At 39.5% G+C, this 19,225-nt stretch overlaps 1 protein-coding gene across 1 annotated transcript in view; it reads left to right on the forward strand.

Moving 5' to 3' along the window:
* Positions 1–223: 223 nt before the first annotated feature.
* MYRFL (myelin regulatory factor like) overlaps positions 224–19,225 on the forward strand; it is a 47,717-nt gene continuing 28,715 nt past the window's right edge. Inside the window, exons 1-7 of the mRNA XM_068402100.1 lie at positions 224–269; positions 6,895–6,985; positions 10,991–11,058; positions 11,153–11,411; positions 12,918–13,009; positions 14,873–15,020; positions 18,222–18,417. Of these exons, the coding sequence (XP_068258201.1) occupies positions 224–269; positions 6,895–6,985; positions 10,991–11,058; positions 11,153–11,411; positions 12,918–13,009; positions 14,873–15,020; positions 18,222–18,417 (900 nt within the window). The remainder of the gene's footprint in view (positions 270–6,894; positions 6,986–10,990; positions 11,059–11,152; positions 11,412–12,917; positions 13,010–14,872; positions 15,021–18,221; positions 18,418–19,225) is intronic.

Here is a 19,225-nt window from a genome sequence, read left to right on the forward strand (position 1 = left end):
CAAAAGCTTTGCTTGTCAGATTCTCCTTGGTGTGTAGCAGAGTTTAAGTGTAGCCCTGACTAGTGATGAAGGAATGAAATCAGCTGGGACTAAGTCATTGAAACTGCTGTCAAAAACATGATGTGTTCCTTGGCATGTTCATAATCATCCTGAAGAGACACGGTGCATTTTTTCTCAGTAGGACTCTTCAAGCAGTAGGAAAGCAAAACACATCTGGCTTTTCATGGATGTGGTGGGAGAAAATGAGGCCTTGCAGCAGTTCTTTGAAGGTAAGAGTCAAGTTTTAAGAGAGAGTCTTAATTTCTGGTGGCAGCAAAAATATAGTAGTTGTTTGGGATTAATTGAAGAAGAAAGGAGGAAGAAAGAGCCCTGAAGCCCTATTTACACAAAGTGATACTAGAATGAAATAGTACAAATGCTACAGTTACACTGCAGTGCCTTTTTCTTTGTACGTCGGCCAGAAGGTTGGACCCAGCAGAGCCTGCAATACCACTGTGGTAATTGCCAGGAAGAAAAACTGGGAAGTGGCTGAGGTCTCCTTGCAGTTCATCACTTCTGAAATCTTAGGGCTTTTCATGAGGTTAGAGAGCTCCCTCCCTGCTCTATCATACCATGTGAGGTTAAAGAGGGCTTTCTTTCCACTATTACCGTTCTACTGAAACTGCCTGATTACAATTGGTAAAAAGGTGATCGTGGCAGTATCCTCCGGATCCTTCTGAGAAGTTAAACTCATTTTTTTTTTTTGTGTGTGTGTGTGTCTTTTGGCTGGGATCTGTCCTTCTGCCTTTTCCCCAAAGACATTTTACATTCAAGCAAGGTCCCATTAGTCTCCCACCTTTCTCTTAGCACAAAACTTACTTTCTTACAGATTCCATTATCAAACTGCATTTCTCAGGCCATGCCATAACGTGATTCAAAATGGCTGTTCAAAGCCTTATGTATTTTTTACTTTTTTAATTTTACTAAATCTTTTCTTTCCCTTCCTCCAGTTTACACTTTACATTTTTTTTTATATTAACCTTTCTATTCCAAGCTTCTCTTTCTGTATGTGTTTTCCTTCTATTACCTGTGCAGTTATTCATGTGATACTGATCTCCAAGTAACTTGGAAAAATACCTTTTCTGTTTTGGATAATGTGGACAATTTTTGTTTCCCTGCATTTAATTTCTGTTGTGCTAAGTGAGTGATATTTTTTCTTCTTTTTTTCCTGGCACTCTCTTGGCCTTGGTGAGGGGTGGCGACTCTAACTTTTGAGTTTTAATTTCAAACTAGGAAGTTAAAGATTCTCCAGAATTGATCAAGAAAATGTATTTAAGCCAAGAAGTTTAAATCCGTGAGCCATAGTGTAGGGCTGCTAGCCAGCAAATGTGTTGTTTATAGATGTTAGGGAATTCATACCGTGTTTCTTGAGTTCACTTGAAGTTATGGAGCTCAAAAGCTAACAAACTTCCTTGTCTTTGCTTTCAGGAAGATGTTTCTTTTTATCAAGCTATTTGTTCAAATACTGCACTGTATAGCTGTTAAATACTCAAAATAGTCTTGGATGTGAATTATATAAAATAAATCTCATCAGAAAAATTTTCAGGAACTGACTTGAAAAACGACTAGGGAGTTTGGGCTACATTCTGTGGGCTTTTGTGACAACGATACTTTGGTAGAAAGTATCTCAGGTATTTTACCTGTATGAGCTCTTCAAGATAGAATTACTAATTGTAATTCTAGAATTACTAATTTAACTCTTTTTAGAAGGTAGTTAAGTAGCTAATCATTCTTTCATTCAGCATGTAGTAGTTAGGCTCGTCTTGCTGTTAAACCATAGGTAAATCTGAAAAGGGAGCAAGCTGATTTAAAGTAGGGTTTGCACTCTTCAAGCAGGGGTTAGCTTCACTGAATGTAAGGCCAACTTAAACTGATGGCCTCTCTCCAGCTTAGCACTACGGCTTATGGGTTGGCTTTATAATGCCTCCTCATGAGGCAAGAGGAATAAAGTGCTAGTTCTAACTTGGTGGCTTCCAAGATCAGTCATAGCAGTGCTAGAACATTGTCTTTCAAGGCTACAAAAAACCTGAGCCTTGCAATATCAAGTGGAGAATGCCGCCACTGAGGAAGTCTCTCTGCTTTGTCAGTGGTTCAGTTTTGGCTTCCAAATGCATTGGCTGGCAACTCAGCACATTTATAGATCTGTTTTGTAAAATTCATGAGCAAAAAGGATCCCTTTTTCCCCGTTGCTTTAGTTCCTTAACAGTGCATGTTAGTGTTGACGCTCATTAGCAAGATAAACTCACATTTGCAATATTGAGAGGGGACAGTCTGAAAAAGGAGGATTTTTCAAGGAAAATGAGATAATGTTTGTTTTCCTGTTGATCACTACTTTCAATAGTCAGTAGACCTCTTAGATTAGATATGACTCTGAGTGGGATTTGACCTTGGCTTAACCTGCTGTTCTGGGAAGTTCTTGCCTTTTTTTCTGTCTCATTTCACTCCTCCCATACTAGAGATTTCATCTTTGAACAGTTTTTCCTATTTCTGTTGAAATTAATACTTTTTAGTTAAAATACTTGGGTTTTTTAATCAGTAACTTCCTATTTGTCAGGGGAAGGTCAGAGCTCCTGATTACCTCTTGTGCTTGTCCCTGTGTAGCAGAGCAATCTATTCTTGCTGATGTTATCAGTGGGTTGAGAACCTGAATGAAGGCCAAACTAGTTACAATGTTAAACTCAGTCCTCTCTTTTTTTTGTTGTTGGAAGGTACGTTGAAGTGTCTGAAATGTGTGTTTGTTCTCAGTGCTCTCTGTGATCTGAAGAAGCCTTTTAGTGGAACCAACACCTCTCTCTATACTCATGCTCCTGGAATATAGTTTAGAGCTCTTGGTAAATAAATAAAGCTACAGAACAAACATGCCATTAAACACAAAACACTTAAAACCCAAAGGGGTCTTGTATCATTTTAAGGATGAGAGATTGAAACAGGAATAAAAGATGAAATGAGAAATTTAAAATATTAAAGGTAAGATTTGTTTCTCTGGAAAACGTTGCTTTGGGGAAAAGCCGTCTTTCTTGACACAAGCTCCCTCCTTGCCAGCTGGAGTGTTACAGGTCTTCTTGCTGTTGAATAGCCGTAGGCTGTGGTGTGTCCTGGCTGGCTGCAGTTCTGCCAGCTTGCAGATGTTCTGTCCTTAACCCTTTCCTGTGTCTTGCTGCCTTGTGCCCGAGGTTTGTGTCCGTAGCTCTGGCCCAGCTGCTGGCCCAGCAGCTTTTATCAATGACTCCAGGTTTGTTCCAGTCAAAATGAACAGGACTGCCTTGAACGGTTTAAATGGCGACTAGTACTCGAAGTCCTTTAGCATGAAAGAAGTTAAGCAACTATCAGTCCACTAAGTGATACTTACCTTAGTGCAAGTCAATGAAGTTCAGCTGGACTTTCCACTGAGCCCATATAGTGGAGCTCATAAAGTGCCAAGGCCTGTTTTAGTGGTAAAGTGTCTTCAGATGAAAATGAGTTCATAATTCTCAAGCAGAAACATTTCCCTCAAGTTGCAAGAGTTTGTAGCAAACATTATGAATTTGTTCTTTCAGCAAGTAGGTATTACTGAGCACTGACTGTGTTCTGTGTGCCATTTTTAACATCTCAAGCTGTATTTAAGGATTGTTCCCTATATAGAGTAGCTGATGTTTTAACAAGAATATTACTACAAATAGCTGGACATGGCTGGGAACTTCTTGGCATCCTCCTTTAATGTCAGGAAATGATCAGTTGAGTATTCATTTTTTGTCAATACTAGAAGTTTGGCAGAATATTTTATTGGTTGTGGACTGAACTAATGTTTGCAGAATGAGCACCCAATAGCCTGGTTATATGGGTACTACTTTGGAAAGCGATGGCTGTGGTTCAAGCCAAACTCACAACTGTGTGTGGCTTTCTCTGAAATAGCTGCTCTGTTAAGGGCAAAACTTACTTTCTGGCTCTCTGTCCCCCATCCTTCACCTTGCATTTAGATACTATGGAAAAGGAGGCAGTTGACTTAAATGCGGTCATATGTAAGGCACTACATGAAAGTGGTGGGAGAATTAATTGGGGCAGGTAATTCAGGGATTGAGACTGTTGGCTACAGAAGTATAGAGTGTGAAGTGAAGCTCAGGAGCCAGGTGATGAGTCTCATGGTTGGAGGAAGGGAGGGGATGTCTGCCAAAGGCAGAGAGATGAAGCAAGCAACTGTCAGATTAGGAGGCTGGAGTTCAGAGTGCTCCTTGGGGGCCTGGGGCTGGGAATAGGGACACGCAGGTGAGAACAGTCAGGGAAGCAGAAGCCAGTGGTGGAACTGACAGGTTTTAGACTTCAGATTGCAGGAGACGACAGCAGAAAAGCGTTTGTGGAGAAATGGGAAAAATATCATCATATGCTGCTTGTGGCTGCAGTCTCTGTTCTGCAGACAACTGTGTATGAAACCCCGACCACAATACTGTCTTGACCTTTCTGCATCAGTTTCTTGGGTAGCTGGCAATCCCCTGCACAGTGACATTAAAGTCGAATGATTCACCTGGTGCAGACTCTTCCCAGAGATGCCTGGGCACATTGCAGCGTGGAGTGTGGACTGGGAGCAGAGATCCCCGAGCACAAGCTGATAAAGGCTGCTGACTCCGCATACCCTCGGGCAGCTCTTAGCCAGGCACACAGTGCTGTGCAGGAAACTGTGTGTTCACAGGGGCCTCTCAGCCTTGTCCACCTATGTGCACACAGTTCTCTGTTCTTGCAGCCACCTAATGTCCAGGTGAACGACTGGCTTGCATACTACTCTTATCTATTAAGTGCTTACTGTGATCAAATGCCTATGAAATGGATGCCACCATTTAAAATAAATTTGCATGATCCAACAGCTCCTCCTCTGTGGCAACAGATGCCAATGCAAGCACATGATGCCACTGACCTGGAAAGTACATTCAGAAAGGAAGAATAAAGTTCTATAGGGCAGCCAAATGTACTGGCTCTTTTCTGCACCCGTACTGTGAACTTTCATTAGTGGTGTGTACTTCCTTCCTCTTCCAGCACAGAATTACTTACTCCTTCCTTCTCTTCCTACCCATTTAACTGTTTATGCAAGACAGGATGATACATATTGCTGTTGTCATCACTTAGCAACAAAGCTCATCTCTGGCCCTGTCCTTGCTTGATTCACAGCTGTGCTTCAAAAGAGCTTGTCTCTGACCTTGGGCAAAATAAGGAATTCTTGGATTTGTGGTACAGGAAAAATGCTTTGTATCTGACCTCACGTTAATAACAAAATTGTATCATTCTGCATGAGGGCCAGGCAATTGGAACAGGAGGAACAGATGGGTAAAAGGAAGAGAAGGTGATTGAATCATTTTCTTGTGGACTACATTAGCAAAAGGAGAAGTGTTTGAGATTCAAGGGGGGATAGCCTAAATTCAGACACAAAGAATGAAAATATGAGAATCCATCAAGTTTAAGGAAGGCTGCTAAGGAAAGCCAGTCTCCTTTGTACTCTCAAGCTGCTTTTGCAAAGTACTTTGCTGCTACTTCAAGACTTCCCATGTTACAATTTTGCTGAGGCAAGTTAAGCATGCTGCACCTATTAAATCTGTTCTTTGATGTGTGGAGGACAGGTTTCTGTACACCACCAAGATGTTGGGATGCAAGGATCTATCAGTAGCACACCTGCAAGTTGCTATCTTACAGTGAAAGGCAGCCAAAATTAAGTCTGCAGCAGCGATAAGCAAATGATGCCTAGATTAATCTGTGATCAATTTAGGAGATGTTTATTAGCAATGTGAATTTATGTGTTAAGACAGACACATGAGGGAATTCCTGTGCAAGGTGGTGGAAGCGGATTTTTAGATGCTGCTTGCAGTTAAGTAATGTTTAAACACTGGATCAAGAAGAAACCATGTACAGAGACATCAGGAAAAAAACCCAGAAGAAATGTTGTGATACAACTTCATACCACGCACACCTCTGATGCTAGTACAGTGAGAAGACAGTAAAAGCCCCAAAGGCAGTTACTGCTCCTGTGCTCAAGGACAGTGATTAACCTTTGGTGTTCTCCCACTCTGCTGCAGAGCTGAGGGGATGTGGTTGGTGCCAGCCACTGCCGGCTGAGCCACGCAGCTCTGGATTTGTAGGCAAGTCCATTTTATCTTGTGTAGTAGTGGGACAGAGCCATGCACTGGAGGGAGCAGTAACTTCGATGTCCTTATCTTGTTTGCTTTCTGACTGGCCACACCTGTGTTTACAGAAGGCTTGCTGGAGAGGTGGGGAGCCTGCAAAGCAGTTCTGGCTGTCGGGCTTTTTTAGAGAGTTCCGGCTGACTTTCTACAAAAGTTGTCATGAATTCTGGAGACTTTATAATCATAAAATCTGTTTATAGCCTTCAGTTACCAAGCAACAAAGGACAAAGTACTGAACCTTTCTATTCGTTAATACATTTAACATGTTAGTGGGCTGTTTTGTCAGGGAGAATAAAAGGAAGCCACCAACCCCTGTGATATTTCTAAAGCTTTATGTTTGCTTTCTTAATAAAAGAATATGAAGTTATCTTCAAAACTTCTTTTTTTTCTTCCAGTTGCAGACTGGGGCCCTTCATCCTCTTGCTGTGGTAATTCAGTGAAGCCTTAATGCCATGCACGAACTGGTTTGCCTGGTGCTGCTGTGCCATCTTCATCTTCCCCTGCACATCCTCTTTTACTCTGCGTTTCCCTTCGTCCTTTCTCCCAGACTGACTAAAACCAGAAGCGTAACCCACTTGTCACACACAAGACAGGACGGATTTGGTTTTCCTTTGCGTAGGAGAGTGGGCAGCATTACTTAGTCTGAAGTACTGATGATTCCCTCTGAATTCCACTCTCGTAATTTCTGTCTTTTTGACATTTTTAATTTTAGGGCAAGACGTCCATGGAGCCTTGGAGAATCCCATGGTGGATACAAGTATGTTGGAAGAATTCATCAGTAGTGACGTAGAGTTTGGAACTTTGTAAGTATTACAGCGTCATGTACTTCCCCTCCTTAGCCACATCTCTCAAATTGTTTTCATTAGTGCCATGATAAAAACTGAACGCAACAGTCAGAACTGAATTCTGAGTTTCAAGAGGATTGTTGCTCTCTTGATATTGTTACTTACTGGAAGCTGTAGAAGAAGACTTGGAAAAAATTAATTACAGACAGTAATGGAAATATGGTCATCTTGTAGTTCCAACAGAACAAATGATAATGAAGCCTGGGATAATTCACAACTGTTATGCTAATTGTGGCATTAAATGCAAAGCTGTTATTTTAACATTCCTGTAAGTGCTAGTTTAGTGTTTATGTACAGAATAAGTGATGTAAGTGAGACTAATGTATAGTCAATTGAGAGAATAATGTAAACCTCCCAGGTTGAGGGAAGCAGGGCTACTGTTTTCATCCTAGTGCTTCATTCAGAACAGAGGAATTGTCCATTAATCTCTTCTGAAACTAACTTTAAGAGATACAAAGGATGCATGATGCAAAGGGTCATGGTCAAGGGTGGAAAGGTATGCAGCACAGATCTATCATAGGCTTCAAACCCAAATCTTTCATTTAGACAACTGTCAGATGACTGCCGTTCAATGCAAAATATTATTAATGGACTGACACTTGCATCTGCCAAGTGCAAGAGTAAGAGGGGATGATTTTCTTCACAGCAAGGGTCATTAGACATTGGAATGGGCTGCCCAGGGAGGTGGTGGCGTCACCATCCCTGGAGGTGTTTAAGAAAAGACTGGATGTGGCACTTAGTGCCATGGTCTAGTTGACACAGTAGTGTTAGGTCAAAGGTTGGACTTGATGATCACAGAGGTCTCTTCCAACCTAGTTGATTCTGTGATTCTGTGATTCTGTGGTTTAAAAATAATCAAACATGGGATTTTTCATTCCGGACACACTCAGGAGCACACATATTTACTTACAGTGGGCTAAATAGCCTCCTACCTGCTCTAAATCATGAATAATGAATTGATTCTCTCTCTGCCTATGCTACAAAAGTAAAGAAGAATGAAGAGGTGGTTGTATATAAATAGACATAGCCTTTATTTTTAGAGTAACTAAATACCTACCAGGTTAAACAGATTATTGAACTCCTGTATGACAACTTTAAATTTTCTATTTTTGCTTTTATACACAAAGCATAGCAGAAATATAAATGTGTATATATATATGCTATATTGTAGCTTAGGTATGTTAGATGTTATAGTTGCAGTGCTACTAAGTATTTATGTGCAAGGAAATAATCTATAAAGCTACTGTTGGAGGCACAACAGGATTTTGCACTAATACTACAGTAATACTTCATTAATTATGGGATTAAGAAGAACATTTACAAAATCATTAGAGCTCTAAAAAGTAAAATTATGAAGTATTTGTCTGTATTGCAGACTATTTGTGCATAAATAGAATAGAATCTCGTAAAGGAACTTGCCAAAATGTATGAAAGGAGAAAAATATTAAAAGCCTTCATTATATATATATATATAACATGCAGATCAACATAATGGCATGTGCAATACTGAATGCAGAATGCAATGAAAAGGGTGTTGTTACCACCAAGGTCTTGGGTACATCTGGAAGTGTCCATTAAAGATCATCTTGCAGTGGGCAGGAGGCCATTGGTGTTACATTCATTCTCCCCTTGCACCACACGTGAAGCACCATGTGATTGCCTCATCTTTTCCTGCAGTAATAGCTTACTCTTGAGCGGTGAAAGGAGAAAGTCTTGCATGTCCTTTCCTAAGCTGGCATTCAATTGATATACTATGTCTGTAATACAGAATCATTTATAACTACAGAAATTTTTTTCCTTAAAAAGCACCAGTTTCAGTAAAGTTCTAACTTGGAGACATATCCCTACTACCTCTGTACTTCATGAATACTTTCCTTGTCCTATAAAGTGTTTGTCTCTGTATTCTACTGAAATACTCTCAGCTTAAAGCAGAAATCAAGTACCCAAGGCAGTGTTTGAAACCAGGAACATGAACCGAATGTGTAGAAGGGAAGTTTTAGACTTTTATGGATGTATCTTTTTAAATTTTATAAGGCACTTTTGGAATTCTGTAGCTATGGATCAAGTATCCTACAGAAAAAAAATAAATGTTTACCAACTCTGTTCAAAGTTGAAAACAATGTTTAGAGCAGTAGACACAGTATTTAAAAGCATCAGAAAATTTGTTTTAAAGGAAATTAAAGATTATTCTAATATGGAATTTTTAAATTTATTTTTTAAGAGTAATTGTGTAGTTGAAGCTAACCCAAAATGCAGAGTTGCGGATATGGCATGTTAGAAAACCAGTAGCGATACCATTATGAAATATAGAGGAACATGTCAACAGTAACAGGCTGAGACAAAAAGTGAAACTGTTTTCTCTCATGCCATCCAAACTCAGAAATATAAAACCTGAAGTAGAAACAGTAGAATGAAAATCAGGTGATGGAAATTTTCCATTGATAGTTGAAAATATTTGCTGTGTATGTGGGAACACATGTGTTTTCTGAATATGAGGCTGTCCCTTGAGGCAATTTTGTTTTATTCAGTTTCTGCCAGAACACTGGGCCTTAGTAAAGGAGACATGCCTCACTAAATGTCTGTCATCCTTCCTCTGCTCTAGAATTTTTATTCTAACATGCATCTTAAGCGCTTGTCTTTCAGGTAGTGCTTCAGAGCAGCGTTTGAGCCTACAATTCATAGGAACACCTGAAAGGGTTGAGTCCATTTCTTGAACCTCCATCCATTCCTGTGTAACAGAGGAACCTTCTGTAGTTCCTTTAAGTGGCAGTGAGATGGCATAGGTCTCACTCTAAGAAAGTAATCCTTTACACACTGTCTGACAGGAGAAACGCTGTAAGTGTAAAAGCAAAACCAAGTTTTACAGGAAGATATAGTACAATATAGTCAAGCATAGGTACCACAGAGTAAATAATCAAGAACCTTCTTTCAAACCTCAGGCGAGCCCTGTGACCCGCGCTGCCCAGACCCTGCCTGCTGCTGCACCCTTACGAGTCATTCTTTATTCAGGTTTCAGCAGTGCGTCAAGATTCTCCCCGGTGGTAAACTCAGGCGCTATAAATAATCGATCAGCAATGGTGTTTGGGTTAAAACATGACTGAATGGCTTGCTTTCTGTGAGGAATGAGGTTTTTTTTGTTTGTTTGTTTGTTTTTTTTTTTTGTTTTCCAAGCTTTTCTTTGAGAAGGCTTTTGAGATGGACCTGTTAGTACTCTTTATTTTCAATTCTTTTGTGATTTAGGCATAGAAGATACTAATTATTGGTCCCCCACTATGTTCTTCCAAACAGAACTGGAAGATTGTGTAGGACTGAAAAGAGGGAAGGTAGCTCGTCACCTGTGGAAACCCCCCATTAAGCTTCTGGATCGTTTTAGTGAGCTTGTAAAAGCTCTTGTTTCAAACTGGGCAAATGCTCTCCCACATGTGCAGCAGCCCCTGCTTCCCTCCACACTTGGGCTGCCTCTTGTGGTGAGCAGGGTGTTAAAATGGGACCTGCTAGCATCTGGTAGAGACTGAGAACGCTTCGGCCAAATTAAGGTCTTAAGAAATTGGCTAGTGGATGAAGACGCTACAGATCTTTAACCTGTAGTCTAGAGAGAATAGGTTTAAAGCCCTTGTGAGCTATGTGTATTCAGAGTCACTGGTGTGCGTGGAGGTAACGGAAGAATGGCTCATGGGAAGGAAAGAGGATTGAAGTCAGTGGGTCTGGAGTGGGGTTTGGGCACGAGCTGGGAGGGATGGGGCCTCTCTTCATGGGGGAGAGGTGGAAGGCCACAGGAGATGGTCTGCTGAAGTGTAAGTGACGTTGCTCCTGTGAGAAGGGGCAGCAACCGTGGTGAGCAGTGCTTTCTGAAGACCCATGTCAGTAGCCTGGTGGTTCCCCTCCAGCTGCTTTCAGCATTGCCTTGTGATCATCCTCCATGTCTACTCCCAGTAGAAATAAAAATGTCTTTTTCATCCCTAGGCAAAGCCAGTTGCCAGACTCCCCCCCAGACTCTGGATCGGAACCATGTTCTCCGCCACAGCTCCAAAGTAGGTTATGTGAACTTATCCTCTCCCAAGCTTGTAGAAAGCACTCCAGCTCCTCTTCTTTCTCCTTACTTTCTTGTCTGTTTTCTTCTTACAGTCCCATGGTATGACACTACGTGGCCCAGTGGGCTGCAGCCTCCACTCCCATGCCCATCTGCTGTGGCACCCAGCAAGCTTCCCTGCAGGTTCATGGAGACTTACTCTGACCCCAGTGCCAGCGGGCATCCCTGCACCATCCCTCAAGGCTGCTGTCTAAAGACAGAAAATGTTGTGACTCCTTGGAATCATTCTACATCCTCCAGCTGTTTGGGTTTTAATTATTCATACTTTCAGCCAAATGCATCTCAGATTTCTGGGTAAATGATAAAGCTTTTATGCAAAGGATGAGACAGATAGATACAAAAAAAAAGAATATAGCTGGTAGAAGATGTGGTTTAAGACTGGTGTAAAATCCCGGTGGGTGTAGGGTTTTCCACAGGATGGCAGTGTTTAGACATTTTTGAGACACTTGTGGTTAAAGGTTCTTTAAACATCTTGATTGAAGTTCAGATTGGAAGTAGGAATGGATTTCAATTTTTAAAATGTTAGAAGGCTAAGGAGGGATCAACAGGTCCTTCATAACTGGATTATGAAAACATTCAGGCATTTTGCAATACCTATTGCAGGGATTTGTCCGTAAGGATCTTGTAAGCGTTCTGACAAGTGTCATGAGAGAAAAAAAAAATAATATTGTCATATCTATTTCAGCAAGTGAAATGGTATTCGTACACCATCTGCCATATTTACCCACCAGCGTGTTGTGAATGCTTAATTATTTAAAAGGCACTGGGCAGTGCAAGCATCCAACCATGATACCTCGTAAGAATGAATTGACTGATACGTGCCAGAGGGAACCTCCCTGGTTATGGGGAGAGAAATGTGAATTCATCAGTGTTAGTCCTGGGCTTGCAGAAGGGTCCCTGCCTCCTCTTCTGTACGGAGCTCAATTATGTGTTATATGTGATGTGGGGAAGGAAGCTGTGCCTAGGTTTCTCAGGGGAGCTATTTGTGTTCTTTGTTTGTTTTCCAGTAGAAGGTGCTAGGTAGTCAAAATCATATTATTTTTTGAGGGAATACTTTAGTTATTGGAACTTGAGATGCAAAATACTTCTTAACCAAATGTGGAGCTTTTGAGCAAACCCAGAAAAAGAAGAACAATGTGGCAGGCGGGCTTTTCTTCTGCTTGTGGAAAAACCTTAGTTTGAGTACCTACTGGGCCTGACTAAGACCTGGTGTTTGGCTTGTTTTTTCCCCCATCCAGAAGGAGTGACCATCTGTCAGGATATTCTAGCTTACATTTATAATATCAAAACTTTGGAATTAGGTTGGTGTTTTTTTTTTTTTTTGCACAAATGAACATTTTTTTAAATCTCAGTTTCTAGGAAAGGGGAAAACTGTTACCCATCAGCTGCCCCTTGAGATCTCTTCATTAACACATTAGTTTAACTACTACTAGTGTTTTCTGTATAAGAAGGAAAGTGAGGTCACACTTGGTGGAGTACAATTCTTTAAGATAAAGCTGTGATTTTAATGCAAATATCAGGAGACAATAAAACCATGCCATGTATGCACTGTGTAAATTTTTAAAAAGAAATCAACTTCTCTATTCATATGAAATAAAAAAATAAACTAGTTTGTGTTTTGGAAGGAAAAGTTGCATAATTCAGTTTTAAAAAGCCAACAGCAAACTCCTCCTGCCGCCAAATCAGGATTTGGGTGACAATACAGTTAGAATGAGATACCTGGGTATTCTCTTGTTATGATTCTGTAGTATCTGTATTTATACTTATAAATGAGTAATGCAACATGTATTTTTGAAAAAGTATTTCTGCAGCATCAGGCAAAAAAAGGAAGCTCTCACAATTACTAGGAGATTACACTGATTCTCCAGTCCAGTCTCAGGACTCCAGACAAGGTAAGCAGCTGTGTGAAGATGAAATTTAATGTTTCATACCGTAGACAAGTAAATATTTTAAGAGCACAGCTCCTGCTGTCTCTGAAAAGGTAGCGGTGTTAACAGTCTGTACTACACTACAGTACAGAGGAATTTACCTTTTCAGTGTTTTTGAATACCAGGACTTATTTATATTTTTTGAAGAGAGAAGAAGCATTAGAGGTTCATGTTTCCTGAGGACTCTGGACAAAATATTCTGCCCTCCTCCGTGTGTGAGCCTGCAGTACACAGATGATACCATACTCTGCTGACTTTGCTTGGCGCTAAATTGACTGAGCAAAGAAACCGTCTTGGGTCAGCTTAACAGGGAATTAATGTGGTGGATGAGCAAACAGATTGCAGTTTCCCTTTATCATCTCCACTCCATATCTTTTCTACAAAGTGTATCCCTGTGTAAGCTTGGTAAAAGCTGTGTGTTCTTCCCCACCCTTTCCCCAAATTAATTTGGTTCATTGTTCTATCAAGATAAAAATGCTAAGCTTATACCAATTGATACAAAAAAGCTTATCAGGCATGTACAGAAATGGATCAGCTGCTGTGAAGTGTGAGGCTCTCTGTGAATGAACAGTTTGTAATGAACAGTTTATCTGAGGGATTTCACCCTTGTCTGTTAGTGGAAAATCTGAGAGTTGCTTGTTATTTATTTCTTCAGAGTAAGTTATTTTCAAGCATTAAATCAATCTTTTAGAACACACTTAATAAATCCAGTTGCTACTTAGTAGGTTACTTATCCTTTGGTATCTTTTATTTGATCAGCGTTGCTTGATCGTAACTAGTACTCTACCACTGCTGGAAAGAGAAGATGAGCAGATGCTTCTGTATCTAAAATTGCTATTGCTATTTTTAATACTTAAAACATACAGCTTTGAAATATGCTTTCCTTGGGAGTCATTGTTAATAAAATCTCACCAACACATGTGCTATTGGAAAAAGAACACAGCCATTGGTAAAAATGGCATGGGGATCATTTAGAAACGAGGTGTGAATTTCTTTACTGTGTGGTTTTCTTTTTTTATATTTTCACTCTGCTGTGTGTCAGAAGTGGGGAGAATTGCAAATGAAGCTTGGGCCTGAAATGATTCTGTAGGCTCTGTCTTACCGTGCTGTCACTGGCTGTGGCCAGATCTTGACTTATATGCTCAATGACATATTTTCTTCTGTGCTTACTGCACTTCATTTATCTGTCTCTCTTTTCACATTCTCCTCTGTCTTTATAAAACGTATGATATCTCAGAGGATTATGGTTCACCCTGGCTATCTCAGAATGCTATAATGTATAGTCACAAAGCATTAACCAGTCAGCCGGATGTAGTAGTGAATGTGCTTGCTATTGGAAAACTGCCTCCTGCTCTCGAACGAAGTACCTGTTGCAGAGAGTCGGAGTATGTTCAGTTTAAACCTGTAGTAGAGAGAATGGGAAACATATGTTATTATTTTTATATTACATATAACATGTTATTATAATTAAGCAAGAATCTTAATTGCTTCTTGCAGTGTTGCAGATTTACAGTAAAATGCTTAGCTTTCTTTTTTTTTTTTTTTTTTTCACTCAAAGGAAACCATCCTTTTGGAGAAAATAAAAATAGGAAGTGCTGCTTGTGTAATATTCAAATCAGGAAAGCTGAAAAATTTATTTTTTAGGGCAAAGGAATATAACACAATCTTTTGGAATAACTGCAAAGGACAATCAGATTTAAATATATATGCAATATATTTGTGCATTATATGTATGTATATATATGTAAATATACTTATAAAAATGTTTATGCAGGAATTTTGACTAGTTACAAAAATAATAATTGAATTGTCACTCTCTGTCTATAGCAACTGTTAACGACTGTGCTGCTGAAGTGCAAGAATATGACAGTGATGGACAGAACACAGCTTTGGAAAACTGCTGTCAAGCTCTAACATGGCAACCGTATCAAACTTCTCAGTGGAACAGCTTGTTTAACTCCAATTATGAAAAACTGTAAGCACTAATGTTTGCCCTTGGAAAAAGTGGTTTATTGGGGTTTTTTTTGCTGCTATTGTAGTTTTGTAGGAATAAATGATACATTTGGCATTCCTTGTTCTTACTGAAAGTAAGACTGGAGAAGGATGTATAGCAGGCATGATGGAGTACGAACCTGCAGATGTGTCAGATAAGCGGAACTTTAAACACTGGTTGAAATTCATGCCAGGTTTTCTCATTTCCCTTTAGGGGCAAAAGAAAAATTAGTTTAATGTAAAATACCTGTTAATTTTTGTTTCTTTTGTCAAGCACATCGGGGCAAGTAATTACTGAGCATATGGCAGCATTCTGTCTAATGGCCTAAAACATTAGTGAAAAATGGAAATAGTAGGTATACTTGTATTACTTCTGGGCTCATATAACCTAAGTCTTAATAACTATAGACATATATATGACGTGCAACTGTTTAGTCAAAGATTTAGAGTTTTCCTGTCTAAATCAGAACTGTAAATTATTTTTTTTGCCACATGATCTGGCAAAGGTCATTCCAATTTCACTTTACATCCCTGTTTTTCTCCATTCTAGTATTTAGTGAATGATCCGTTTTAACAAAAGCCCTTCTACTGTGTCTGGTTTATTCCATGGGATTGGTGCAAATGATTTGTCACTGTCTCCACAGGACTTAAATAGCATAGTAAATTTTAATTTTCCTCTAGCCCAACCTGCTAAAAGCCCTCATGGGAGTTTTGAGTGTATCAGTGTCACTGCTGGACACTGACATTCCCTGTTTGTGCACAGCGTGATAAGGGCAGTACCCATCTTACTGTGTCCCACACAGCCCTTCTCCTAAGGTATTGACATGACAAGAGAGCAGACAGCTCAGTGTCCATACCTTTCTATGCCTTGGGAGCTGAATGGGCCAAGAAACCTCCAGCTGTGTTTATGATGTGAGTTGTCACCCTAAATGGAAGTGGCTTCCAACTCCTGTTACGCTTTCAGTCAACGACTACATTAGAGCTGTGAGCTGATGGTGGGAGATTGCTCTCCTGCTGCTACCCAATTACTTGTTGGTTTCTGTACACTTAAAATTGAAGTTCCAGACTCTCATTTCTTGATGGCTTGTGTCAACAAAGATAATGTGATGCTCAGCATTAAAGCATCCATATGCATGTACCGTTACCATTACTGTGGAAGGGGATTGAGATATTATTTGCAGAGGAAGTCCGTGTTAATTTGAAGTGAGATCCATAGCAGTGCCTTTGTTGCAAGTTGCACTGTAATTATGGCACAGTGCACAGATTTTCTGAGTAGTGATCCTGTATTCTGTTAGCTTCAAGAGTCATGTGCTTGCCACTGCTCAGTGTAGATAGGTTGGTCCTGTACCTTGGAATTGCTGTGCCCACTTTAAGGACATTTCTCAGGTTAATTTTTTTTTTCCATTTTATTCATCCAATATTTTAACCTTTTGGTTGTTTCCTTTTCACAACAAAATGCTGTTAGCTGAGGTAGATTCATTAAAAATGGTTATTCCACCAGTAATTGTGCCCTGCGTTGTATCTGCAGGGCACTTTTTTAGCCCCATGCTCCATTACTGTTGTGATTGGTGGGACTCTGTTCCAAAGACATCTGAAGGGACAAATTGTGAATAGAAAGAGGAATTTGAAGTGTATTTCTAGTAGGGTCGCTTGTGTGACAGGGATATCCCTTGCTATCTAAAAGTTCTTCAAGTTTTACTGTACTGCTTGGTAAGACTGGCCATCCTTTGTATGATCAGATCAAAATATGTATTTGCTCTTAATTACTGTAAATGGTGTACTCAGAAAACGATAAACATGAAATTCCTCTTTGTGAGTCCTTGTTCCAAACAATTCAACTTGGAGAAATGGAAATTTGTACTTTTTCTTCTCAATCTGCTTGCATGTATAAGCAAGTACTCTGAAATTGCTTTAAGACTATTAGGTAATAAATTTGCTTCACACCTAAATCTGAAAAATGACTCCTTTCCCTTCTATGAAATACACACATTTCCTACGTAAAAAGTATTACCAGTTGTAGGAAGAAACTGAAGAAGTTTTGCTTCTTTAATAATGATCGTTTGAGGAGGTGGTAGACACTTATAATTTTAAATAGTAATTAACATATGACTTAGTAGTTTTGAAGTAGTTAGAAAGTAGTTTTCTCTTTATTCCCTGTCCCAGATAATTGGTGATTGTTTGAAAGGGGCCTTTTGTTCATAATTTATAAAAAGTTAATAAAGCCTGTGTGTTTCTTGTAAAGTCTGTACATTTTGATTTTTCCAACTAATAATGTGAAAACAAATGCATGAGTTCTGAAAAGTCATCGTCAGTAATTGTGTTAATGAGAGGTTCTCAGTAGCATCAGATGAGATCATCATTATCAAACTTCCATCGGCAACAAAAGCCAATGCCCATATAAGAGAACCTTGCCATGTAGTCCTATTATTTCAGAATTATCCATCATTTAAATCAGAGGACCAAAAGCATTGTGGGGATGCTGAGTTCACTGTCTCTTTTGGAAAGATCTTTTGATACCTTTCCTTGTTTGCTGTGAATCATAAGGACAGAATACTTTTTCTCTTTGTGTGACAAATTAGCACTTTGAATAAATAGAATAGGGCTTCCTTAGTTTGGGTAGGATGGACAACATTATAAAGGACAGTTTAATAGTCATCTGGCCAGAGGGTCAGTATTGATAGCTTTTCTTTTGGCTTGAGGAAAGCCTTATTCGAATCCCAGCAGCTTCTGCAGAAGCACTTGGTGTGGGAATTCAGGAACAAAATAGGGAGTCGTGCTGGCTCATTAGCACATTGTTGTCTGCAGCACTTGTTCAGCTCTGTTGTTTATAGCAATGTTATAATGAATGCTTAAATACACTAAAAGGTTTGCTTGTGCTTGCACAGTGTTCCTTTATACCAGATTTGTAAGTGAGGGTTATGTAAGCTTCTCCACCTCAGGTTTCCAAACATTTCATGTGTCAGACTAGAATTAGAGTACATTTTATATGCATTTTCATTTTTACACCTCTAAGAGGCTAAGAAGAAAATACTGGTAGAACTGGTGATTGTAGAGATGTATTTCGGCTCCCATTTTGTCAGTAAAAATCAGATGGATTTTCAGACCACATAAAAAATAGGAACTCAAGATGTCTCTCAAATATGCCTGTACTTAAAGTTGCTATTCTTTCTTCTTGTGTTTGTAGACCCGCTGTAGGATATCACATTGTCACAGATAAAGGATTTAATTTTTCAGCAACAGATGATGCCTTTGTGTGCCAGAAGAAGAACCATTTCCAAATCACAGTCCATATTAGAATCACTGGACATCCAAAATATGTCAAAACTCAGCTGGGGGGGAAACCAATAGAAAAGTTTTACTTGAAAGCTTTTGGAATAAAGGCAAGTATTTCTCCTCTTTGTGATTATTACTTTTAATGAGTTAGTACGTGATTATCCACAGAATGAGGTAAATAATTGAAATGAACTCTTAGTCATTTTTGACCAAGAACTTACAAAAGAGAACTCTTTTAAGTTACTAGTGACTTCTGTGTGGAACTCTTGCAAAAGAAGTGATGGTTTATGGATGCTTGTGCTGATATATGCTGAAAGATGTCATGTTTGCCGGTTTGCCATGGTTTCACTGACTTTCCTCTCTTTGGCTGAAATTTTGTTCACTCTGTGGGCAGTGCAGGGGCGTCAGCTAGTGTGTAGGTGGCCATTCTACACATTGGTCAAAAAGATGTGTTGAAAAAAACAATTCACAAAGCACAGAAAAAAACCCAAGCCTGGTTTTCCTGAACAGTTCACATGTAGAAAACCAACAGAATTTCCCCATTTCTTCTTGCCAGTCTTTCCATTTTCATTTTAAGAACCAAATTCTTGCTAGCCAATATGGGTCCACAAGCTTACATATACAGAAGTAGTAAGAAATGTTAATCTTTCTGAAAGATTTTACCAGGTTTTTTACTTAATAAAAGTGATTTTAAAAGTCCATGTAGCTGTTTTACAAGGCAGTTACTACCAGTTTTGCTTAATGCATTCTAATGCAGAAGAAATTAGTGAATATTACTGTCATCTGTTCCCATCTGAAGCAAAGTGCTGCTTGGTACCATTCCAAAAACGTACAGAAACTTACATTAAAATAACTTACTGAACTACCTTGCATAGGTTCAGTTCTCATGTTATGTATCTACATTTATGCTTATAG

The sequence above is a fragment of the Nyctibius grandis genome, chromosome 5 (assembly GCF_013368605.1).
Source record: "Nyctibius grandis isolate bNycGra1 chromosome 5, bNycGra1.pri, whole genome shotgun sequence".
Lineage (NCBI taxonomy): Eukaryota > Metazoa > Chordata > Aves > Nyctibiiformes > Nyctibiidae > Nyctibius > Nyctibius grandis.